The sequence below is a fragment of the Mustela erminea genome, chromosome 5 (genome assembly GCF_009829155.1).
Source record: "Mustela erminea isolate mMusErm1 chromosome 5, mMusErm1.Pri, whole genome shotgun sequence".
NCBI lineage: Eukaryota > Metazoa > Chordata > Mammalia > Carnivora > Mustelidae > Mustela > Mustela erminea.
Window position 1 is genome coordinate 34,915,594 of NC_045618.1, and position 27,030 is coordinate 34,942,623.

The window sequence follows — 27,030 nt, forward strand, 5'->3', positions numbered from 1 at the left end:
TTATTAACTAATCAAAAGCTGTACTCTCACCCCACATCACCTTTTGCCTGAAATTTTTACCATTCCCTGTGACTTTGTCCCTGACTGCAATGCATAATAGGCTCGGTCAGATACATTGCAGACTATTCTGCCCTATCTGATTGCAAACCAAGAAGCTGAACGATATCCCCAGTGATTTTTTAAAACTTACATCTTCATACCCATATTTTAAAATTAATAATGTTCCTTTTCAGAGTTACCAAACTAAATAAAAGGTAACTCTACAATGCCTACAATGTCGGCATTCTAATTATCAGTCCCACTAGGACCAAAGAATTAGAGAAAGGTAGTTTTCTACAAGAAATGCCCCAGGTTTAGTACCAGAAGGGGGAAGACTTAATTATGTATGTCATCTAACAATTATGCCCCTTCATTCTATATATTTTTATCTTTCCTGTTCTCAGGAAAGTTTTATTTTATATATTTAAATACTGCTTTTCCATTCATGCTTGTTACATCTATATTGTTTGTCTTCCATATCCCCATCTTGCCTCTCATTCTTCCTACCGCCATTTTTCCTTAGTATTTTAGGAGAATTTCTCAAACTTATGATGACATTACTGATTTCTCATGGTGTCTGTTTTGCTTTTTGATGATTCCATACATTTAAAATTCTGTCACTTATTTAGTTTTGAAATGCTTTTGTCCACATCTCATTGTACGTAGTTCTATCATCTTCAGATATGGATAACCTTGTTTCTTCTTTGACAGCTTTCACTGATTTCATTTTACATTAGTTAGATCAAAATCTTAGGACAAATTTTAAAGCATAGTCAGATGTTTATAATAAACATAGGTTTATAATAATATAGTTTATAATAATTTATAATAAACATAGGTTTTCCCTTTTGAACCTAGATGGAATCTAGATGGTATTTCTTGAATGTAAGAGAAGGTCCAATAACAACATACAAACTGGATTATAAATCTAAGAAAACATACTTTTAGCCGACATCTGCTTTGGAATGTTGAATAAAAAATTGCAGATTTTTTTCTCATCTGTACTGGGCAGATAGTACAGATGAGAAAGTTAACCTCTAGTGATTGTGGTAACTTTTTTTAATGTTTGGAAGAAAAGTGTTATATACCTGACTCATTGTTAACTTAAGTAGTTGGTTGACGAAGTCCCCTGCAAGGACCCCTACTTACGTGTCCTAGAGAACCACTGCACTGTGCTTGCGCGGTTACACCGGCAGGGCTTAAAATCCTGTTGTGCTCTCATCAGTTCATAGGCATAGCTTTTCCTTACCCCACCTTGTGGTGCAACTCAGAGCTCCTCTGTTGCGGGCCAGAGACTATATGCACATGCCTATTCCATGACTCAAGTCCTCTTGTTCTGAACAATTAATGTCTATCATATTGAACTCTGGCTACACGTTATCTGTCTCTTCTCTTAAGCACTTTCACTAATAAAGAATATCCAGCCTCCATCTCCACTTGGGATCCTAGTTTGTTGTAACTTTTCCATTTAGACTCTTGAAGGCTTTCAGGATCCTGCAGTATAAATGGAGAGAACAAGGAGGGTGTGGTAGCATTCCTTTTCCTTGCCTTTTCTCTCAGAGGGCTGTCTTGCTTGGTCAAAATATTGTGAGCTTTGGCCTTGAGCTTGCAGTAAGTTTTTATTTGGCAGTAGTATGTATAGCTCTTGTCACTTTTTTTTTTTTTTTTAAGATTTTATTTATTTATTTGACAGAGAGAGGGAGAGACAGCAAGAGAGGGAACATAAGCAGGAGGAGTTGGAGAGGGAGAAGCAGGCTCCCTGTGAGGCTCAATCCCATGATCCTGAGATCATGACCTGAGCTGAAGGCAGATGCTTAACGACTGAGCCACCCAGGTGCCTTTAGCTCTTGTCACTTTCATCTGGACCTGGCAATTAGAGATGCCCCAAGGATGGACTTATTGACTATTTGATAAAATTTACTGCAAATATTTACTATGGTGAAATTATAAAATTCGTACCTTTATTTAATTTTCACAAGTTAAATGACTTCTTATCTATAACAGAGAAACTTGGAAATGCATTTTTTAAAAGATTTTATTTATTTATTTGAGATAAAGAGAGCATGAGAGCAGGGTGAGGGCCAAAGAGAGAAGCAGGCTCCCCACCAACCAGGGAACCTGATGTGGGTCTTGATCCTGAGACTCTGGGATCATGATGTGAGCCAAAGACAGAGGCTTAACCGACTGAGCCACCCAGGTGCCCCTGGAAATACATTTTTAATTGTCTTCATGTAAACCTGTCACTGAATCCAGTGACTATGTATTTTATTTTTAGGGTTTTTATAACATGCATATCTATGACAATGCTTGCTAATTATCTCTTTCTCATTTTTTAACAGATTACCAAAATTGAAAATGTCAGTCATTTGTGTGATTTGAGAGTTTTAAATCTTGCTAGGAACCTTTTAAGTCACGTTGATAATCTCAATGGGCTGGATTCACTAACTGAACTTAACCTGCGACACAATCAAATCACATTTGTGGTGAGTATTAAAACAGAATCGATATGTGATCTCTGCCTTTTCTTCTAAGGAAATGAAATAAATGTTATGGTATTGTTTTATGTAAAGTAAGAATCTACAGTAACTCAGTTCTTTTCTGAATTTAATTGTGCATATAATTATTAAGCCTTATGTTTTGATTTGGGAAATGTTAAGGTGTTTTTCATTTTAGAAGATAAATGTAAAATTAGAAACAGAAGTATTATCAATAAATGCATTAGCTAATATAAATGAGTAGTGAATTCTTTCCTGTTTTATCATGGTAATAGAATTAATAAGAAAGAAGGTTATTGGTAACTTTAGGTTGATAAATTGTTGTACCAGGAGGGAAAAGGCTCAGAGAGGAAAAGCCAAGGGCTGTGAAGACATACATAAATATCATTTCCTTTGCAGGGTTGACAGAGGCAGGCTAGTATAGTGGAAAAAGCATTGCATTGGGCATCAGAGACCTTGTTCTGGTCACAGCTTCATCTCTCATTAGCTGGGTGACCTTGGGTAAATTGTTAACTCTCTAAGCATCAGTTTACTTTTTTCTAAAGTGAGGGTCTTGGGCTAGATTATTTCTAGGATCCTTTTTAGTTTGTTGAATCTGAAGAAAGACGTTAACATGGTCAGGAGCTGGCATGTGAGCAGGAGGAAACAAGTTTCCACTGTGGGGACAAAACTACAGGAAGGCCACTTTGGAACTCGGAAGACAAACTTCATTAGATTTATAGCTTTACTCAAGTTCAGCAATGAAATAAGAGCCTGATGCTCAGGTATCTTGTACTTGTGCACATGCGAGGAGCACTAGAAATAGCTTAAAAAATTTATTTATTTGTCAGAGAGAGAGAGAGATATGCAAGCAGGGGGAGTGGCAGGCGGAGGGAGAAGCAGGCTGAGCAAGGAGCCCGATGAGCAAGAAGCCCGATGTGGGACTCAATCCCAGGACCCTGGGATCATGACCCAAGACAAACACAGCCACCTAACAAACTGAGCCATCCAGGCATCCCTAGAAATAGGACTTTTGACTGTATTATGTGATACAGACTGAGAAGACTTCTAATGATAAAAACAAACATTTTTTTAAAACAAGCTTCTTTTCTTTACATGCAATAGAAAAGTACTAGGTTCTCTCTGTATATCATTCAAGTAAAATCTAACTCTTTTTAAAGGTACAATCTAACTCTTAACTTCTTTGAGAAATAATTAAGTGTAATATAAATGGTATACTTGGAAAGGTTGAGGGACAGATGATGCCTTATCTCTAGGCCTCATTGTACAGATTGGTTTCATTTTGAAGTTTTCCCAGAAAAATCAGAGCTCAGTAATGCTCACATCTTCTAGGAGGTTGGGATAAATTCAGAACCTTTTCTAAGAAACGGATTTATTCCAGAGCCCCTAAATTCTGTCAGGCCCTCCCCAGATTGGATTTAAATATTGGAAATGGCTTGTTTATTTTAAAAGACCTCCAGATTGAGTCAATCTTTTACATTGCTGAGTGTCTAGGAGCGGCTCAGGCTGGTGATCTATCCTCAGGACCTTGGGTATGATAAGAACTCAAAAAGCTTTGGTAGAGCGGGGCACAGAAATCTATTGACTTTTGCATATTCCCGTCTGTGTTCTTTCATTTGGAAAGTACATAATGTGTATCCAGGAAATTGCTTACTGAATTTCCCAGTGAGTATTATGTCTGACCATTACTGTTACAGTTTAGGCAGCAGCCAACATCTATGGAAAAGGAAATTGTATTAACTTCTAAAAGTTACAAAGATTTAGTAAATATGATGCATATGGTGTCATCATGATGATAGGTACCATGCATATGAATTTATGGGAAATTTGAATATACATGTAAGGTTACATAAGACTGGATCCAACTTTTGTTTCTTTTTCAAAGCATCCTTCCCTAAAACAGCCAAGAGACTTTTAAAACTGAGGGTTCTTTTTTTTTTTTTTTTTTTCTTCTTCAGTGCCTCTTCATTTCTCTAGGGTCAGTTATCACACTTTTTCTTTCATTCTGTTTTTTTCTTTAACGGTTTTCATTTTCCTCAGTGGCTGGTAATCCTTAGATGAACGACTGTGTTAAGTAGTGACTGGATCTCCTGCGCAGCTGAACAGGTCTTTTTAACTCCAAGATCTCTCTCCCTAAAATGATCACTGGATTTGTGTAAGTTGTTGAATCCCACACATTGGCAGGCTTCCCTTTAGAGTGAGTGGAAGGGAAAAGGGAGGCTCACTCTGTAATTGCCAAAATAAGAGAATGGCTATTCGGGGGATAGAAGGACTTTACTATCTTCTGTGTGGGATGACACTGCCATTCTTTTCTGCCTCCTGTTCGAATGTAGCAGTTATTAGCCGTCTCCATGGCTAAAACTCCCACGTGCTCCATCCTTCCTTGTCAGATGCTCTCATGTTATTGAGAGAACAGATCCTGAAGCTCCGGCTGAGGCTTTCTGCAGCCGGCTGCTCCGTCCACTGCCTGTGTGTGTGCATGGCAGGGGTGGGAGTGGGCTGAGGCAGGGGTGGGTTTGCTGCTGCTCCGGGAAGAACAGTGGAGTAGACAGACCTTTCATTACACATCTACTTGCTTAGCGACACTTAACCACCGTCCACTTCTGCTCTCTACGTGTTCTGAGTGTGAGCACCAAGTAAAACGGCATTCTGTAGGAGAGGACTGCGGACGCTGCCGGCCAGCATGTCTCTTTCCAGTTCCGAGCTGTGGTTTTGTCTGGGGTTATCGCTAGTAAGATCCTTTCTGCTTGCCAGCTTCCTGAAATTCATCCAAACTGTGGGATCTCTTAAAGATGACGCTCTTGTTTTTAGCATTTCCCTGGGTTTACTCATTTTGTGTGTTTCTTTGCTTTGCCCATCAAATCTTATAGAAGAGATGAAACAAATGCATTACCCACTTCATTTTCTTATCAGAAAACTTGTCTGGGGACGCCTGGGTGGCTCAGTTGGTTGAGCGGCTGCCTTCGGCTCAGGTCATGATCCCAGCGTCCTGGGATCGAGTCCCACATCTGGCTCCTTGCTCGGCAGGGAGCCTGCTTCTCCCTCTGCCTCTGCCTGCCATTCTGTCTGCCTGTGCTTGATCTCTCCCCATCTCTCTCTCTGATAAATAAATAAAATCTTTAAAAAAAAAAAGAAAACTTGTCTGTTTTTGATGTAGAAAAGTTTTTGTTTGCTTGTTTGCTTATTGTAGTTTAAAGTCACTGATCTTTTTCTGGGAGATTTTACAAATTTCAAACCAAGTGCCTTTTTTTGTTTATATGGTAGCTTTCCCTTTTAAACAATTGTGAAGCATTTCAGACAGTCTGAAAAGAATGGGAATTAGTATTACCAACATGTGTGTATATCTACCAATCAACTTAATAAATAAAAATCCTAGGGACGCCTGGGTGGCTCAGTTGGTTAAGCAGGCTGCCTTCGGCTCAGGTCATGATCCCAGCGTTCTGGGATCGAGTCCCACATCGGGCTCCTTGCTCGGCAGGGAGCCTGCTTCTCCCTCTGCCTCTAGCCTGCCACTCTATCTGCCTGTGCTTGCGCTCTGTATCTCTCTCTCTAACAAATAAATAATAAAATCTTTAAAATAAATAAATAAATAAATAAATAAATAAATAAATAAAAATCCTTCAAATATAGTTAAGGCCTAGTGTATAACCCTCCCCCATCACATTCCCTCCCTCCTTTGCAGAGGTAAGCAAAATTCTGAGTATAGTGCTTATTCCAATGCATGTTGGTTTCCTTTTCCATATATGTATGTACCCCTCCCTAAACAATATCAAGTAATTTTTTTGTATGCTTTTGAACGTTCTTTTAAATGTTCATCATACTGTACATGTTTTCTGTAAGTCGCTTTTATTAACATGCTTTGAGATTTGTCTGTGTTGTTATCTGTAGCTCTGGTTCACTAATTTTCATTGTTATATAGCATTCCATTGTATGATTGTAATTAACCATTCTACTTATGCACAGTGGTATTTCCAATTTTTAATTTTTTAAAAAAAGATTTTATTTATTTATTTGACAGAGAAAGATTTCAAGTAGGCAGAGAAGCAGGCAGAGAGAGAGGAGAAAGCAGGCTCCCCGCAGAGCAGAGAGTCTGACGCAGGGCTCAATCCCAGGATCCTGGGATCATGACCTGAGCTGAAGGCAGAGGCTTAACCCATGAGCCACCCAGGCGCCCCTCCAATTTTTAATTATTAAAAAATATCACAAATAACATTTGTGTACATGTCTTTTGGTGAATAGGCATAATAGTTTCTCTGGGACAGTGGCTTTCAGACCATAGTCTATGGTAATAAATAAAGTTTACATTAAAGCCCAGTTATTAAATACTCAGCTATTAAATATTTATATGGGTAAGTTATAAATGATAGAAGCAGACATTTCATGAAGCTGTATCTGCCCTTGATCTTCTATCAAAGATGTTGGTCTCAACCTACTGAATTGATTTTTTTAAAAAAAGATTTTGTTTTTTTATTTGACAGAGAGAGAAAGAGAGAGAGCACAAGTAGGCAGAGTGGCAGGCAGAGGGAGAGGGAGAAGCAGGCTCTCCACTGAACAGGGAGCCCGATGTGGATCTCAATCCCAGGACCCTGGGATCATGACTTGAGCCAAAGGCAGCAGCTTAACCGACTGAGCCACCCAGGCGCCCCCGAATTGATTTCTTGACCAATGAAAAGTTGATTGCAACCTGTATTTGGCAAACAGTGCTCAATGGAAGCGCTTGGGAGAGGCATTGCTGAATCCAGGATTATGCTCATTTTGTTTTATTAGATATCATCAAGTTTTGTCCAAAACTTGATACAAAAATTTGGTACAACCAAATTACATTTCTGTCAGCTTTACCTGGGAGTTCCTTTAACTTCACATTTTTGCTGATACCTGATACTGTCAGACCTTTTATTTTTTGCCGGTCTTTTAACTATGAAATTATATGGCATTGAGATTTTAATATGAATTTCCAGTGAGGCTGAATGCCTTTCATCTTTTTTCTTTAGTGATAAGAGATTGTCTCTCATTTAGAGTGCCTGAATAGTCTTATCCTTTGCCCATTATAATTGCAGGCTTTTTTTTTTTCTTTTTCCTCTTGGTCAGTGGTATTTCTTTTGTTTCTTCTATATTTTGAGGAAGAGAAGTAAAAATCATCAATAGTTTTCTTTATTGTTTATGGTGTTTTTTTTTTTTTTTAAAGATTTTTTTTTTTATTTATTTGACAGAGAGAGATCACAAGTAGGCAGAGAGGCAGGCAGAGAGAGAGAGAGGAGGAAGCAGGCTCCCTGCTGAGCAGAGAGCCCGATGCGGGACTCGATCCCAGGATCCTGAGATCACGACCTGAGCCGAAGGCAGCGGCCTAACCCACTGAGCCACCCAGGCGCCCCTTGTTTATGGTGTTTTTGTTTGAAACTCCTTCTTTTAAAAGTTGAGGGCATGAAGATATTTTTCTGTTACCTGACAAAAGTTTTGAAGTTGCTCTTCCCATGTTTTATCTATTTGGAAATGATTTTTTCTTGTGGTGTAAAATTGAAATCCAGATTTGTTTTCTTTTTTTCTCATGTGAATTGCTAATTGTCCCAGCACCATTTATTGAAGAATGGATTATTTCTGTCCTTCCATCTCCCCTTGGCAGTATCTCCCTCTAGCAAATTAAATACCAACATATGAATGGGTCTGTGCCTGGCCTCTCTGGTCTGTTTTATTGATCTCTATCTATGTTCCAATATAACACTACCTTAATAACTGTAATCTCTGTTATGTTCTAAGAATTAGTAGCATGAGGTCCCCAATCTTCCTTCCTCTTCCCTAGCCTTCCTTTCTTCCTTAAAAAAAAAAAAAGATTTTTTTTAGAAATAGCATGTCAAGTTTCATGAATAATCCTACTGGTCTGTTTGATTGGAATATCTTTGAGTTTGAAGACAATTGACATTTTTTATATTGAACCTTTAATATAATATGCACATGGTGTATTACTATGAAGGCATAATATGAATATAAAATATCTCTCATTCATATAAGTCATATTTTATTTTTTTTGCTATTGTAAATTATTTTGATCAGAAATAGATTTCCTGGGGCTCCTGGGTGGCTCAGTTGTTGAGCGTCTGCCTTTAGCTCAGGTCATGATCCCAGGGTCCTGGGATTGAGTCCTGTGTCAGGCTCCCTGCTCAGCGGGAAGCCTGCTTCTCCCTCACCCACTCTCCCTGCTTGTGTTCCCTCTCTCGCTGTTTCTCTCTCTCTCTCTCTGTTAAATAAATAAAGAAATAAACCTTTAAAAAAGAAGTAGATTTCTTACTGTTGTTGCCAGTATATGGAACCACAGTTGATTTTGTTTCGTTGATCTCATATTTAGCAGCCATGCTCTGACACTTAATAATTCTAATAATATATCTGTAGGTTATCTTAGATTTTCTATTTAAAAAATCTTAATTTTTTGCAAACAATTGTAGTTTTCCTTAATCATTACATTTTATTTCTTCTTGTTTGACTAGCCAGACTGAACTTCCAGTTTGACCATACCTCTAGTACAAAGCTGAATAAAGAAGCAAAAGCAGGCATCCTTGCCTTATTCCTGATTTTAAAGGAAACGTATCACTAGCTATGTTTGCTAAATGCCATTTATCAATCTGAAGAAATTATCCTCTGTTTTTAGTTTGCTTAAGTTTATATTATGAATGGTTTTTGCATTTTATTAGATGATTCTTATACAGCTCTTAGACTGGTCATAATGGATTTTTTCTTCTTTAATATATTAATTTTGGAAATTATAAGATTTTGTAACAGTAAGTCATTCTAGCATTTTTTATTATTGTGTATTTTATGGGCTATATTCCATATATATTCCTGGGTTTCATTTATTAATATTTTCACTATATTTAGTGAAATTTGTCTATAATTTATTTTGCTTTTTCTTTTCTGGTATCAAGGTCACATTAGCCTCATAAAATGAACTGAGGGGTGCTTCCTATTTTAATATTCTGTGATTCCCTATTTTGGTTTCCTATTTGGTATAAATCTCACTTTATATGAAATTAAAGATGATCTTCTTCTTGTATACTTGGAGGAATGTATCTGTAAAATAGTTTGATTAGTTTTAAACTATTGACTCAGTAATAACAGTATCAGTTTTGATATGTTATAGTTTCCTTTCATCTAAACTCCCTTTTTTTTTAGCTGCTCTCTCTTTCGTCATGCCCCCGTTGTCATTTCTCATGATGCTTATTTATACTTTGTTTCTTAATTAGTATTGCCTGAGGTTTGTTTATTTTACTAGTAATTTCAAAGAACTGACTTTGGTTTTGTTGAACTTCTCTAATAGCTTTTAAGAAATACTGTTCTAGGGGTGCCTGTCTGGCTCAGTCGTTAATCGTCTGCCTTCAGCTCAGGTCATGATCCCAGGGTTTTGGGATTGAGTCCAGGGATTGAGCCTGCTTCTCCCTCTCCCACTCCCCCTGCTTGTGTCCCTGCTCTTGCTGTCTCTCTGTCAAATAAGTAATTAAAAAAAAAGAAAAGAAAAGAAAAGAAATATTGTTCTTGATTTTTGTTCCCAACTCTCTTATTTTCTCTATTTGCTTTTTTCTTCCTAAAGTTTTGTGTTTGGATACTTGATACACTAGTTGTCAGTCCTTTTTAGTTTCTAATATAAGCACTTGCTTAAGACTATAAATTTACCCTTGAGAACCACTTCAGCTTCTTCCCACAAGTTTTGAAATTCAGTATTTTTTTAAAATTTTATTTTATTTTTTCAGTGTTCCAAGATTCATTGCTGATGCACCACACACAGTGTGAAATTTAGTATTTTTATTCTAAATATTTTCTAAGTTCCATTTTGATTTCTTCTTTGATCTATGTGCTATTTAGAAGCATATTTGAACATTTTTGATATGTATAGATTGATTTTTCTTTTTTTGTCATTCTTTCCTAATTTAGTTGCCTTGTGGCTGGTGAGTGTGGGTTATACGTAATCTGTTCTGTGAAGTTTGTTGAGGTTTGCTGTATTGCCGAGTATGCAGTCAACATTTACAGTCCATACACACTATCAATATATTTCCCTAGTATGTGCTCAATGTTTGAAGCTGTTTCTAGGTGCACACAAGGTTAAAACTGATGTATCTTCCTGGTCAATTGTTCCTTTTATCATTGTGTATTAACTGTCTTTATTACCTTCATAGACTAAGTATTTATGAGCGTGGACTGTTTGCCAGACACTGTTCTAACTATGTAGTATAGGTAAAGAAGTTAATCATACATTTTCTGCCTTAACATTCATTTAGTCTAATGTTAAATACCAACTTTCTTTAGGTTATTTTTTTCCTGGTATATCTTTTTTATTCTTTAATCTTTTTTAATTTTCAATTTTTAAATTTTCAACTAACCTCTCTTTTGATTATTCTCTCTGTCCTTCTCTATCTACAAGTCTCTTTTTTTCTGAACCATTTAAGGGTAAGATGCAGGCATGATGCCCCTTCATCTCCACATACTTCAATGTGTATTTTCTAAAAACAAGAATCCTCTTATATAACCACATTATAGTAATCAAAATCAGGAAATAAACATCGATAGGTTACTATTATCTAATCTGTAGATCCCATTCAGATTTTCTTAATTATCTCACTAACAAGGATGCCTGGGTGGCTCAGTTAATTAAGCATCTGCCTTTGGCTCAGGTCATGATCCCAGAGTCCTGGGATCGAACCCTGCATTGGGTTCCATGCTCGGCGGGGAGCCTGCTTCTTCCTTTGCCTACTGCTCCCCCTGCTTGTGTGCTCTCTCTTTCTCTCTCTCTCTGACAAGTAATTAACATCTTAAAAAATTATGTCGCTAGCGTCCTTTTTAGCAAAAGAAAATCCAAGATCACGCATTGTATTCCTGTAGTTATGTCTCCCTAGTCTTCTTTGATCTGCAAGAGTCCTTGCATCATTCTTTGTATGTAATGACATTGATGTTTTTAAAGAATAGTGTTTATTATTTTGTAGAATGTCCCTGGGTTTGGGCTTGCCTAATGATGTGTCCTCATGATTACATTCAGATTATGTACTTTTTTTTTTTAATTTTTTTAATTTTTTATTTTTTTTTATGTACTTTTGACAAAAGCAGCAGCAGAAGTGATGCTGAGCTCTTCTCAGTGACTCATATTGAGTTTTCTTTTACTTTAAACCTTTGTCTTATAAGAGTTTACAACTTCTTTTTTAACTTACAAGTGAGAATCTTTCTTCTGACTAGAACCTTTAGTCTTTTGTACTAATTCTGATTACTGCTAAATTTACCACTTTGCTATTCTTTCGTGATATTTGTCCTGCATTTCCTTTGTGTGCATGTGCATCTTACTGTGGGTTGATGGGCTTTTCTCTGTTCTTTCTTATTCACTTTAATGGTTACTCTTAATGTTTTAAAATACACACTTGACTTAAATTATAGAGTTGATACACGTCCCTACCCTCTTCTTATATAAGGACCCTAGAATCATTTAATCCGGTAACCCTGTGCCGTTTTACATGTTTTTGTTTCCTAGGCTTTTCTTTTTATCTTTTTACTCCCAAAATTAGATATTTTAATTGTTGGTGTTTCCAGTCAGTGCTTATTTGGATTCACCCACATGCTTGTTTGAGTTTACCACTCTTTTGAAAATACATGATTTAGAAAAATTTCCTTTAAAATGACTCTGGTGGTAAGCTCTCTCAGTTTATGTTTGTCTAATAATGTGTTTATTTTGCCCTTATTCATGATGGATGGTCTGACCTGATTGACAGTTATTTTTCTTATAGGTGTTTGAAGCTCATATTTTATTGTCTTTGAACTCTATTACCATGATTAAACTGTCTACTATCTTTGTTGTATAGGGCCTTCTTTTTCTTTCTCTGGTAGCTTTTAAGATTATAAAATTTCTTTTTGAACTTCAGATTCACTAATATGTGTAGGGTGTAGAAGTACCATATTTCACCAACTTGGGATGCACATTTTTCCATATTTCACCAATTTTGAAATCTGGATATGTTTTACAATGTATGGCATCTTAAAATCACTATTGAACAGGCTATAGCAATTTCATTGCTACATATATGTGAATGTGGTTAAAACTGTTTATACTATACTCATTTTAGTTATTGTTACCACATGTTCTGAGTTTAATCACGGTTTGAAATATATTTAAAAAGATTACACCAATGGGACACCTACTTGGTTCAGTCAGTTAAATGTCTGATTTCATCTCAGGTCTTGATCTCAGGGTCTTGGGATCAGGCCTCCTCAGGCTCTGTGCTCAGTGGGGAATCTGCTTCTCCTCCCATCCCCCAACCCCTCCCCTGCCTATGCTTTCTATCTCAAATAAAATAAAATCTTTAAAAAAAAAAAAAAAGGGTTACACCAAGATTTGGCATGGGAATGAAACATTTCTGTATTCAAAAAGGCATGAACAACAAAGATATAAATTTAATATTAGTGGAACTTTTCTTTGGAGGAATGACAGCAATTCCACATTTTCTTGCTAATTAACAATCAAGTACTTTAAAAGGAGGAAAACTATGTTTGGCGAAGATTTTGTTACTGAGATAGATTCAGAGAGTTTGTTTATCACATGCCAAGCAATGCACCTGAAGACAGGAAAAATTGAGCAAACTCCTTGGAAGAGATGGAAGCATTTCAAAGCAACAAGAAGCTGTGGTATAATTCACACTGGTGTCTTAGACCATTTGGGTTGCTCTCTGTCACAAAATACCACAGACTGGGTAGCTTAGAAACAAGAGAAATTTATTTCTCACAGTTCTAGACGCTGGGAAGTCCAAGATCAAGGTGATAGTATAGTTGCCTACTGGTGGGAGCCTTCTTTCTGGTCCATAGCTGGCACATTTTCACTGTGTCCTCACATGGTTGAGGAGGCTAGATCTCTTTTATAAGGCACTGATCCCATTCATAAGGAACCACCCTTGTGGCTTAAGCACCCTCCAAAGGCCCCACCTCTTTTTTTTTAAAATATATTTTTATTTTTTATAAACATATAATATATTTTTATCCCCAGGGGTCTGTGAATCACCAGGTTTACACACTTCACAGCACTCACCAAAACACATACCCTCCCCAATGTCCATTACCCCACCCCCCTTCTCCCAACCCCCCTCCCCCCAGCAGCCCTCAGTTTGTTTTGTGAGATTAAGAGTCACTTATGGCTTGTCTCCCTCCCAATCCCATCTTGTTTCATTGATTTTTCTTCTACCCACTTAAGCCCCCATGTTGCATCACCACTTCCTCATATCAGGGAGATCATATGATAGTTGTCTTTCTCTGCTTGACTTATTTCGCTAAGCATGATACGCTCTAGTTCCATCCATGTTGTCGCAAATGGCAAGATTTCATTTCTTTTGATGACTGCATAGTATTCCATTGTGTATATATACCACATCTTCTTGATCCATTCATCTGTTGATGGACATCTAGGTTCTTTCCATAGTTTGGCTATTGTGGACATTGCTGCTATAAACATTCGGGTGCACGTGCCCCTTTGGATCACTACGTTTGTATCTTTAGGGTAAGTACCCAGTAGTGCAATTGCTGGGTCATAGGGCAGTTCTATTTTCAACATTTTGAGGAACCTCCATGCTGTTTTCCAGAGTGGCTGCACCAGCTTGCATTCCCACCAACAGTGTAGGAGGGTTCCCCTTTCTCTGCATCCTCTCCAGCATCTATCATTTCCTGACTTATTCATTTTAGCCATTCTGACTGGTGTGAGGTGATATCTCATTGTGGTTTTGATTGATGCCGAATGATATGGAGCACTTTATCATGTGTCTGTTGGCCATCTGGATGTCTTCTTTGCAGAAATGTCTGTTCATGTCCTTTGCCCATTTTTTGATTGGATTATTTGTTCTTTGGGTGTTGAGTTTGCTAAGTTCTTTATAGATTTTGGACACTAGTCCTTTATCTGATATGTCGTTTGCAAATATCTTCTCCCATTCTGTCAGTTGTCTTTTGGTTTTGTTAACTGTTTCCTTTGCTGTGCAAAAGCTTTTGATCTTGATGAAATCCCAATAGTTCATTTTGCCCTTGCTTCCCTTGCCTTTGGCGATGTTTCTAGGAAGATGTTGCTGCAGCTGAGGTCGAAGAGGTTGCTGCCTGTGTTCTCCTCAAGGATTTTGATGGATTCCTTTCTCACATTGAGGTCCTTCATCCATTTTGAGTCTATTTTCGTGTGTGGTGTAAGGAAATGGTCCAATTTCATTTTTCTGCATGTGGCTGTCCAATTTTCCCAGCACCATTTATTGAAGAGGCTGTCTTTTTTCCATTGGAAATTCTTCCCTGCTTTGTCGAAGATTAGTTGACCATAGAGTTGAGGGTCTATTTCTGGGCTTTCTATTCTGTTCCATTGATCTATATGTCTGTTTTTGTGCCAGTACCATGCTGTCTTGATGATGACAGCTTTGTAATAGAGCTTGAAGTACGGAATTGTGATGCCACCAACTTTGGCTTTCTTTTTCAATATTCCTTTGGCTATTCGAGGTCTTTTCTGTTTCCATATAAATTTCAGGATTATTTGTTCCATTTCTTTGAAAAAGATGGATGGTACTTTGATAGGAATTGCATTAAATGTGTAGATTGCTTTAGGTAGCATAGACATTTTCACAATATTTATTCTTCCAATCCAGGAACATGGAACATTTTTCCATTTCTTTGTGTCTTCCTCAATTTCTTTCATGAGTACTTTATAGTTTTCTGAGTGTAGATTCTGTGCCTCTTTGGTTAGGTTTATTCCTAGGTATCTTATGGTTTTGGGTGCAATTGTAAATGGGATTGACTCCTTAATTTCTCTTTCTTCTGTCTTGTTGTTGGTGTAGAGAAATGCAACTGATTTCTGTGCATTGATTTTATATCCTGCCACTTTACTGGATTCCTGTACAAGTTCTAGCAGTTTTGGAGTTGAGTCTTTTGGGTTTTCCACATACAGTATCATATCATCTGCAAAGAGTGATAGTTTGACTTTTGCCGATTTGGATGCCTTTAATTTCCTTTTGTTGTCTGATTGCTGAGGCTAGGACTTCTAGTACTATGTTGAATAGCAGTGGTGATAATGGACATCCCTGCCGTGTTCCTGACCTTAGCGGAAAAGCTTCCAGTTTTTCTCCATTGAGGATGATATTTGCGGTGGGTTTTTCATAAATGGCTTTGATAATATTGAGGTATGTGCCCTCTATCCCTACACTTTGAAGAGTTTTGATCAGGAAGGGATGCTGTACTTTGTCAAATGCTTTTTCAGCATCTATTGAGAGTATCATATGGTTCTTGTTCTTTCTTTTATTGATGTGTTGTATCACATTGCTTGATTTGCGGATGTTGAACCAACCTTGCAGCCCTGGAATAAACCCCACTTGGTCATGGTGAATAATCCTTTTAATGTACTGTTGAATCCTATTGGCTAGTATTTTGGTGAGAATTTTCGCATCTGTGTTCATCAAGGATATTGGTCTACAGCTCTCTTTTTTGATGGGATCCTTGTCTGGTTTTGGGATCAAGGTGATGCTGGCCTCATAAAATGAGTTTGGAAGTTTTCCTTCCATTTCTATTTTTTGGAACAGTTTCAGGAGAATAGGAATTAGTTCTTCATTAAATGTTTGGTAGAATTCCCCCGGGAAGTCGTCTGGCCCTGGGCTTTTGTTTGTTTGGAGATTTTTAATGACTGTTTCAATCTCCTTACTGGTTATGGGTCTGTTCAGGCTTTCTATTTCTTCCTGATTCAGTTGTGGTAGTTTATATGTTTCTAGGAATGCATCCATTTCTTCCAGATTGTCAAATTTGTTGGCGTAGAGTTGCTCATAGTATGTTCTTATAATTGTTTGTATTTCTTTGGTGTTAGTTGTGATCTCTCCTCTTTCATTCATGATTTTATTTATTTGGGTCCTTTCTCTTTTCTTTTTGATAAGTCTGGCCAGGGGTTTATCAATTTTATTAATTCTTTCAAAGAACCAGCTCCTAGTTTCCTTGATTTGTTCTATTGTTTTTTTGGTTTCTATTTCATTGATTTCTGCTCTGATCTTTATGATTTCTCTTCTCCTGCTGGGTTTAGGGCTTCTTTCTTGTTCTTTCTCCAGCTCCTTTAAGTGTAGGGTTAGGTTGTGTACCTGAGACATTTCATGTTTCTTGAGAAAGGCTTGTACCGCTATATATTTTCCTCTCAGGACTAAAGCCCCACCTCTTAATACCTTCATCTTTGGGGTCAGGATCTCAATATATGAATTTGGGGGAGAAACAAACATTCAGACCACAAATACTGGTATTTCTTTACTTTTAACAATATAAAAATACACAAAATAGATGCCACTAGTTTGGAAGAAAATTCTGTAGACAAGGTCGAACACGCTTTTAGGATGTCCAGCATGATCAGTGTTGTTGATGGCACAAAAGACAAAATGGGGTAAAAAGCATGGACATTATTCATTGAATAGTGATTCAGAAGTTGGACTCTAGGTGTGCCTGTGTTTGTGTCTCAGTTGCTTAAGCGTCTGCCTTGGGCTCAGGTCATGATCTCAGGGTCTTGCATTGAGCCCCACATCAGAGTCCCTGCTCAGTGGGGAGTTTGCTTCTCCCTCTCCTTCTGCCCCTCCCCCTGCTCATCCTCTCTATCTCTTAAATAAATAAAATATTAAAAAGAAAAAAGAAGTTGGATTCCAAATGTGAAGAATTTTTCTCCATACTTTTTATTGAAGTATAATTTGGATATAATAAAATGCACAAATCTTAACTGTACAATTCAGTAATTTTTTTTATATAAATGTACTTTTATTTGACCACTACTTAGATCAAGATAGAAAACATTTCTTTCTCTCCAGAAAGTTTTCCTGTGCCCCTTTCCAGTCAGTGCTTTTCCCTACCCTAGAAGTTTCTGACTTCTATTATCATAGATTAATTTTGCCAATTTTTGAACTTTTCATGAAGTATATATATAAAAAATATGGACTCTGTGTACTAAACATGTTTTGATTCATCTGTTTTGTGGTGTGTATCAGCAATTTTTTAAAATGAAATGAGTTGCATCCATTTTCTAAATATAATATGTGTGTTTTCATTCTTCTGTTCATAGGCATCTATGAATTTTTTCATTTCAATATTTAGCCCTAACAAATAAAGCTGTTATGAATACTCCTGTAGTCTTTTATTTATACATTCATTTTGGTGGACATGTGGGACATGTCCACATTTCTCCCAGGTAAATACATCACTACTGAGCCATAAGGTAGGTGGGTGTCTAAATTTATTAGAAACTCCCAAACAGTTTTATAAAGCGACTATACCATTTTACATTTCAACAGCAATAAATGGGAGTTCTAATTGCTCCATATCCTTGCCAACACTTGATATTGACAGTCTTAATAATTTTAGGGATTCTGTGATTCTCAGTGTGGTTTTAATTTGCAGTTCCTTGATGAATACCTAGAATGGTGAACATCTTTTCAAGTACTTCCATTCCAACATGTGAAGTATCAGTTCAAGTCTTTGGCCGATTCAAGAGAAAATTATTTTATCTTTTCATCATTGAATTGTAGTAGATCTATATTCTAGCTTCTGGTTCTTTATCTGGTTTATGTATTGGTATATTTTCTGCATGGCTTGCTTTTTTGCTTTTTTTAAAAATTATTTTTATTAACATATAATGTATTATTTGCTCCAAGGGTACACGTCTGTGGATCATCAGGCATACACATTTCACAGCACTCACCATAGCACATACCCTCCCCAGTGTCCATAACCTAACCACCCTATCCATACTCCCCCAACCCCCATGCTTTTTTGCTTTCTTAATAATGTTTTTGATATGTAGAAGCTTACGTTTTAGTGAAGAATGGTTTATCAATTAGTTTTCCTTCATAATTAGTTCCTTTTTTGTTGTGAACAAGGCATCTTTGACTATCCCACTATCATAAATCTGTTCTCCTCTGTTTTCTTCATAAAGGCTTAAAGTTTTACCTTTCACTTAGGGTCTTTGATCCATCTTTAATTAAATTTTATGTATGGTGTGAGGTAGGGATCCTGGTTAATTTTTCCCATATAGGGATATCTATTTGCTCCATACCTTTTGTGTGGATATTTCTTTTCTCATTGAATTGGTGTTTTTGTTGGAATTGAGTTATAATCAAATGAGTCTTTTTGTGGACCTTCGCTTCTGTTCCATCTCTTTGTATATACCATTATGCCAGGGCTACACTGTCTAACTTTATGGTAAATGGAGATATTTTGGAGTTCATTTTTAAATTAATTTATTTTACTTAATTTTTATATATGCATAAGAATGATATTTGATTTTAAATATGGTTAAATCTAAAAGAACTCTTTCAGTAATAATGAAATAAAAATTCTAGGTGATATCTTATTATTGGTTAATTATTTTATTATTGTTATCACCAGGTGTTACTTAAAATAATTTTAAGATGGTATCTTAGATTGATCAAATATAGTAAGTTTATTAGCATACCTAATATTTATCTTTCCTGAATAGTAGATTCCTATCTTTCATTAATTATGGGGACATACAGAATCTTTATATTTTCAAATATTGCCTCCTTCCATTTCTCTCTTTCTACTTCTTAAACATCTACTAGATATAGTATGGACCTTCTTGTTCTATCCCTTTTTTTCTTAAAATTTCTATTATCTTTTTTCTTTCTGCTATATTTTTGCTTCTTTCGACTTCTTTAGTGCAATCTGCCAGCTGTCTCCTCAGTTTTTTCTAGTATGATTTTTCAGTCCACCTACTGACTTTTTAATAATGACCATAATTTTTTGTTTTTAGAAGTTGTACATGATTTTTTTCATAAATGCCTAGATCTCCTTATTAATAGTATCTTATATTTTTTCATGTTTAGATTTCTTTTATTTCTCTAATAATTTTATTTCTCTAATAATTTCTCTAATAATTTATTTCTCTAATAATTTCTCTAAATAATTTCCATAGCCTTTATCCAGTTACTATATTTTCTTAATTTTTGAGCAGTTCTACATTTGCTGCCTGAAGTTTCTGCTGACTCTTGCTCATACTAATTTTTTCCCCATAGGTTAGTAGCTTGGGATAGTCAGAATGCTGTAAACCCCGAGTTGAGTTTTGTGTCTTTCCAGAGAGTATTGCCAGGAGTGTTAGGGGCATGAATGCCAGGAATCATTTTTTATGATGAATCTTGTTAGATCATGCATGTGAAGGAAATTTGAACTAAAAATTCAAGTGAGGAAAGGCCTATGATTATGGAATTGAGGTCTTTTCTCTTTTTCCTCATATCTGTTAAGTCTAGCTCTCCTAGATTATAAAGACTGGAAATCTCCATAGCTAGAGTATCAGTGCCTGCTTACTAGTCTGGTTTTTAGTTTCCCCTTTCTTTCCTCAGGGGGATTAGAAGAAAATGTGTAGAAGAAAATCAGACTGGAGAAATAGCTTGCAACTAGATTGAAAAAAAAAAAAATATATATATATATATATATATATATTTATATATATATGCCTTTGGTAACAAAGCCACAAAATAGACTTTTTTATTTTTTAATTTCTTTAATTATTTTTTTAATTTCTTTAAAGTTTTTTTTTTTAATTTATTTGAGAGAATGAGAAAGAGAATGCACATGGGGGGAGGGGCAGAGAAAGAGAGAGAGAGAGAGAATCTCAAGCAAACTATCTACTGAGCGCGGAGCTGGATCTCATGACCCTAAAGTTCATGAGCCAAAATCAAGAGTTGGATGCTTAACCATCTGAGCCACTCAAGTGCCCTGAAAATAGACATTTTTAAATGGGCATGTAAATGTATGATTGGACTTGTTGATATGATGGCTTGCACATATAATTTCTCAAAGAATATGTTTCTATGTCAAAAGTGATGGCTGTAGCTAGTAGTTATTTTGGAATTAAATCTTTTTATAAAAAGGAGTACTTTTTTTGCTTTTTTTCAAACTTATTCAGTGCTTAATAAATCTCTTTTCAATTCTCAAAATAATTACTCTATATGTTTATGTATTTATTTTTATTAATGACAGAATAGGTAACAAAATGAGAGTAGCTATGATTTTTTTAGCCCTCTTTGTCCTACTTGATGCATGCCAAAGCCTCCATCTCTTCACCTTTCTTCCTTATTCCTCTGCAGGAAGCTACTCCAAAAATAGCTTCAGTAATAGATGTTCTACACATGGTCAGATTGCTGAATCATTTAGTTCTTTTGTGAAGTTTAAGAATATGGAAAATCGTGTCTGAGCAGAGTAGGACAAGAATGTTTCTCAAATGGCAAGTGACTGTTCTTTTGTAAAATAAAGAATTATGATCCTCTCAATAATCTGTAGTCATTTTATTTAAGTCTAATTTTAAAGGATTATATTTTTAATATAAATATAAAATTGTTTTGAATCTTCAAAAATGTTTTGAATATAATCTTAGAATTGTGTTTTGTTAAATATAAATTGAGAATATGAGCAGATTAATAAAACACAAAGTATAAATATTCCCTTATATGCAAATATTTTATTTTATCTTCTTTTTTCTCATCTTAAGTATGTTAACATTGTTGTTTCTTTGCAACAGCTTCTCTGTCCGTGAAATAGTTCATGAATTTATGATATAAAAGATTAGGATTGCCCAGCACAGCAACATGAGCTTTGCAAATACTGCAAATATTGCAAATATTGGACCATGGTATTAAACCATAAGATGTCATCCTAGGATTTCTCCTAGACTCCCTCCGATGGTGGATCCCCTTCCTGGATCTTACGAATCTCCATCTTTGGTTTCCTCTCTCATATTAGAGGAATCATCTTCCAGTGGCTTTCAATGAGTCTTTTTTTTTTTCCAAAGAGTCTTTTCTCTTTTATCTGTGAGTAAATAACTCACAGATAATTGATATGATAAATATGTTTTCTTTTTGTCTATTGTAATGCTAGAAATTCATTACAGTGTATGTCTCAAAATCACTAGCAAGATTATAGTTGTAATTTTCTTATAGAAATGGAATTTGGAACAACAAAAATGATCATGAGTATTTTGCTTTTTAAAGTTCTGGAAGGGCTATCTACTTAACTGGTTATAGGGATATATGTAGTTAAATTCTGAGTTTTAGTTTTTCATTTTGTTGTAAATAGTTGACAAGAGGCTCTGTCTCATGACCCTGAGATCATGACCTGAGCCAAAAATCAAGAGTTGGACACTTAACTGACTGAGCCACCCAGGTGTCCCTGTTGTAAATAGTTTTTATAGCTCTATCAAATAGTGACAGCTAATGATTTTGAAAATTTGATAAAGACTTCTGGTAAAATTTTATTTCATGAATGAAGATAAATACAAAACATTATAATTTAATCAAATAAACTTTAAAAAACCGTTTCTCACAAATTACAGCCTGATGAAGTTTTTACTCCAATAGCAAAAACCTGTCTTGAAAGGAGTGTAGGGTGTCTGAAGGTGGTAGGCTGGACCTCAGAGAGGCAAATGTGTTTTTTTTAAGGTGCCTTGATTTAAAGGAGATCCTGGTTGCTGCTTCTCACCTTCTCCCAGTCAGATGTCAACAAACAATGCTTGTGCCCACAAATATCACAGGTGGATTTCAGGAAGAATTTGGGGGAAAAAACCTGAGAGTACAGAGATGGCTTTCAGTTTGCTTATGACCCATATGTTTAGAGCCCAGATAAGAAGCAAGCCACTATTTCTTTGGAAAGTAGGGCCCTGGAATAAGGTGAGACCTACCACTGGTCCATCACTCCTCCACCCCACTTCCCTGCCATTTCTGGCAGTATCAGAGAGAGGAAGCTGTAGGGATGATTCAAGAAGTTGGCCAACATATAGAGCTTATCACCCACTGTGGGGAATTTGGCTGCCTTCCTGTTTTCTGCAGACTTCTTCCTTGGCCATGGTTAAGAAACTCTAAAAACCTCTGACTCAAATCTATGGAATAGGCTTTTCAAGGGTGGCCTGAGAATGGTAGTGCCAACTGAAGGGTACACACAGCCCGTGTTCTGATTACTGGCTGTTGTATTTGTTTGACACTGTTTAGGGTCTGCGGGGTTAAGAAAGTGTTGGAAAATGGTGCACAGGGAAGCTCCATGGGAGAATGTCTTAAGCCAGATTCATTTCTCCTATGCCCTCTCAAAAACCAGTGAGATATGACTGTGCTACAGTTCTATCACTTTTATATTTTCTTTGTATAACAAGCTTTCAAAAATCAATAAGTGAGGCATTTTTGGAAGCACAAGGCTTGGCTGTCATTTTAATGCAATTGTCTTAATTCTCACTAAGCTCTTGGAAATGGTAGTTTTAAAAGGGAGGAAGGAAAAGAGGGAGGAAGAAAGATAATGACTTACAAAAACAGTGAAACAAGTTTTGATTTGGGTTTAAATATTGGGCACAATAATACGTAAAATATATGTACTTACATTAGCATTGTTCCAACTCTTATAACTAGGAATTATGGTGATATTGCCCTTAAAAATGAAAAACATTTCTTGTACATCTGAAAATAATGTAACACTGTAGGTTAATTTTGCTTCAAGAAAGAATCAGTCCTAAGCAATAACAGCAACAACAATAAAAAAGCAAGCAAGCAAGCAGTGTTTCCTGAATATTTAAACTCCATATTAACAGCAGATATTTTAGCTGGGCTATCATCCAGCAAACTAAAATGAGTTTTGAAAAAAAAATTTAAATGAAAAGAGAGAGAGAAAAAAACATTTTATATGAGACGTGCTAGTACGTAGAATTTTAACGGAGATCTGGATAACAAATCTTGCCCTGTCTCAGCCTCTAGGGCAGTATGTAATCATGGGTCACCTTTCCACCCCACTCCCATCCTGCCTGGCAGCAGCCTCCACTGTTTACTTCTCATGTGCGTAATGAGGGTTTGACTAGGTAATCAGTAAGCTTCTTAAGGTTCTGTTACCCTGGTATGTGTCAGACTTTTAAGAAATCTGTGTCTTTTTTTTTTCACTTAATGAAGTTAGTGGCTTGTATTTATCTTGTGTTTTTCTTTAAAAAGATCACCTGAGCCAAAACATCTCAATATTTGCTAAGGATAAAACTACATTTAAACAGCCGTGGTTTACTCTGGGATGCTGTACCTGAACAGGACAGGGGTGATTTCCAATTGTAAGAACGTCTGATGTTTGCTTAGATTAGAAATTGCCCTTCAGTGATGCTCCTTTTTGTTTTTTGACAAAACTGCTTTTTGTTTTATGGGGGAATTGTTAGCATATTGGTTCATTTATAACGGGATGGTGAGTTTCCAAGGGTTTGAGAATAGCAAGGGAAATTGCTTTGAAATTCTCAGCCCTGTTGTGAAAGCTAATTGCATACATTTAAAATTTAAAACACTCGAACAGCATCCTTTTAAAAGTGATTTTTTAACAAATGTTTGATCATACTATATTTGTGCTACAGTTGAAATGCTGAAGTAGCATTTTGGCTTCTTTCCCAAAAGCACGCTTAAAGAGGCTAGCAGCAGCATCTCTCCCTGTTCTCCTCAGTGCTTTTTACCTTGCGAGTGCTGCAGCTCGCTCTGCGGAAGAACTGCCACCCTCCCATTTAATCTGCAGTGGGGAAGAATGGAGCTCAATGTCTGGTAGCAAACAGTGCTCTAGCAAGGTTGGAGGAAACAGAAGGGAATATGTATTGCAACAGCTGAACAAGAAGACATGTATGATAGTTTTTTTCTTTCCGCTGATAAATTTTTGCTTTCTGTTTCCTTCTAGAGAGATGTGGATAATTTGCCCTGCCTCCAACGTCTGTTTCTCAGCTTCAACAATATCTCGACGTAAGTGGAAACTCCCAGTTTGTCATTTATTAATAACCTGGCTGTTTGGGTTCTGGTGCTTTAAAGGAGAATTGTGAGTACCTTGGAAAATCTTATCGTCCTGTAAGCTTTTCAATTTGAAAATGATGGGGCCATAGGACAAAGTTCTTCGTGGAAAAACAAAGCTCTGGTGCAGATGAAGACTCTAAGGCTAAAATGATGAAATTAGTATAGCATGTGCTTTTTATTTAATTACACTTTAGGGTTGCTCTTTTGCAAAATGAGTCTGTGGAAATGTCAACATATATTTTGCTGTCCTTTGCTTGACACTTACTGCACCAGTCAGTTGAATTAGAATTTCTTCCATAAATTACCTACAATCTGTGTAGCTCCTAAGCAATTTTGATACAGCAGACTATGTTTGTCACTGAGCCTCTTGCTAATTGGGCCATAACTTCTAACTTGCTATCCCTACTTGGAACTATTGCTGCTAAGAAACAGTATATCAGAGTCTATAAATGCATACATTTTGTTTTCCAAAGATCTGAAACGTATCTTCCTTTACAGTGTGATGCTGTCTCATTCAGTGTCAATGTGGAGGATTTCAGAACTAGAGCACAGAGACAGGCAGTCAGGCTTTTCGAAGCAAAAGGACCTCTACTCCTTCCCTCACTCTTTCCTTCTCCTCTTTTCCCCTAGCCACTCAGTTTGAACTATGCTTTGTAATTGCCCTCTGTTCTTTAGTTTCACTTCAAGGCTGTACTTTGCACCAGCTTTTGTAAGAAGGTAAAAACTTAAGTATAAAGGGTTCAGAACACGTATCTTCCTGAGCTCAAGGTCTGTGCTTCTGAAAATTAAGTACCAGTTTAGGGGCACCTGGCTGGCTCAGTCAGTAGAGCATGTGACTCTCAATCTCAGGTTCATGAGTTCAGGTCTCCCACACTGGGCATAGAGTTTACTTAAAATAAATAAATAAATCTTAAAAAAAAAAAAAAAACCAGTTTTGTTTTTGTGCATTGCATTTTTTTGTTCACATATTTTTCCTCCCCTATCAGATCTAAGTGCTAACTCCATATCTCTGTGCTATCTCTAAAAGCTAGAGACTAAATCCAGAAAGTGAACTTTGCATATAGCATTATTTCAAAGAAAATACCCTCACTCTGTTTTTCTTTTCTCTTCTGTGGAAAAAAATATTGAAGTTTTCCGAAAGACTTTTCATATTCTTTTATGGTGAGTGCTGTTCCAGTGGTCTTTCCATCTTGTTGGGGAGGTAGGATCTATTTTCAATGACAGTGATAGGGACATTTAATTTTTTTTTTTTTTAGGGAAGTTCTACCTAAAGACCATTAGCAAGTATTTTGAGAAGATGTTTCTCATCCTCACAATATTTGCTGTTTAAGGTGCTGGAAACCCTTAGATTCCCCCAGCTTATGGTAGAATGCATTACTTTTGCTTCTTGCCTTGATTGTGGGGTATATTTAAAGAGACATACAGGTTTGGGTATATCAGGGCTATGATGTTCCCACATCCCCAGGATACTTGAACTTACGAACTCTACCTCTGTGTGGAGTTGGTTTGAATTGCTTATATATAGGAAATTTTCTTCCCAACCTGGGAAGGACTTTTACACATCCAGAAAAGTAAAGATATGATTAATGGGATTAATATTGGTAACTTACTTTTTAAAAAAATATTTTTAGTTTTATTTCAGCCATAGTAGCTTTTCTTTGAGCTGTGAAAAGCCATGCTACTTGGTAATAAAACTATAGGTTCAATATACTACTTTGTAAGTTGGACCTCTGATTTTCATATACCCCAAATCAATGATCTTTTGTGCCTTAAAGGGAAAAATTACCAGAGATAAGTTGTATCTGTCACATATATAATATATCCTTTTATGGGGCACCTGGGTGGCTCAGTGGGTTAAGCCTCTGCCTTCGGCCCTGGGATCGAGCCCCACGTCGGGCTCTCTCCTTGGCGGGGAGCCTGCTTCTCTCTCTCTCTCTCTGCCTGCCTCTCTGCCTACTTGTGACCTCTCTGTCTCTCTCTGTCAAATAAACAAATAAAATCTTAAAAAAATATATATATATATATCCTTTTATCATTGTCACATGGTCCTTAAGGAATATTTGCTTTGTAGGGGCAATTAAAGCTAATCAGTGCTACGTGCTTCACTGTCCTCCCTCTCTTATAACTTTCTTTAAAAAGCATGATTTCCCAAGAAACTGAGCTAGTGGTGAGTCAACAATTTTAGTAGTTTCATTTTCTTACTGATTGCTTTCTCTGTGTTTCTACATAGGCTTAGCCCTTTACCCTACTCTAGTAATTCTAGTTCATCTGCTTTTGAGGCTCAGTACATTTTCTGTCATGTTTGTGGTCCGAGAGATGGTATATAGATTAGATTTGATCTGCTGGGGGAAAAATGTTGGAGAGTACAAGCCTCGAAGACATTTCTGTTGGCTTTACTCAAGACACAAACACGCTGGGCATCAGATGATTTGAAGTGGTAACTACGGTATCTTTTCTGGACCCCCATGTCCTGCTATAGTCCTGGTGGAACAGAGCTGTCTGGTTTTACAGTTTGGTGGCTCAGGAGTGACAGAGGTCAAGAAGAGTAGAAGCAGCAGCATAAAGCTGAAAATACCTTTTAGGACTTCCTCTGGGAAACTCACAGATAATATTCAGCCAACGAAAACATCCAATTAATTGTATATCCATTTCGGGGAGACAATTATGTATTGACTGTTATATAGTAGGGCTTCCTAGATTTTGACCAAATG

At 36.6% G+C, this 27,030-nt stretch overlaps 1 protein-coding gene across 5 annotated transcripts in view; it reads left to right on the top strand.

Annotated features, from left to right (window-relative positions):
• The window catches only part of LRRC49 (leucine rich repeat containing 49), a 163,296-nt gene that overhangs the window by 25,674 nt on the left and 110,592 nt on the right, over window positions 1-27,030 (top strand). For 3 of the 5 annotated variants that reach the window (XM_032342599.1, XM_032342601.1, XM_032342602.1), the window contains 2 exons: window positions 2,379-2,522; window positions 24,210-24,271. In XM_032342599.1, coding sequence (XP_032198490.1) covers window positions 2,379-2,522; window positions 24,210-24,271 — 206 coding nt within the window. Of the gene's footprint in view, window positions 1-2,378; window positions 2,523-23,910; window positions 24,272-27,030 lie in introns of those variants that run through there. The other 2 variants (XM_032342605.1, XM_032342604.1) reach the window with 2 other exon arrangements.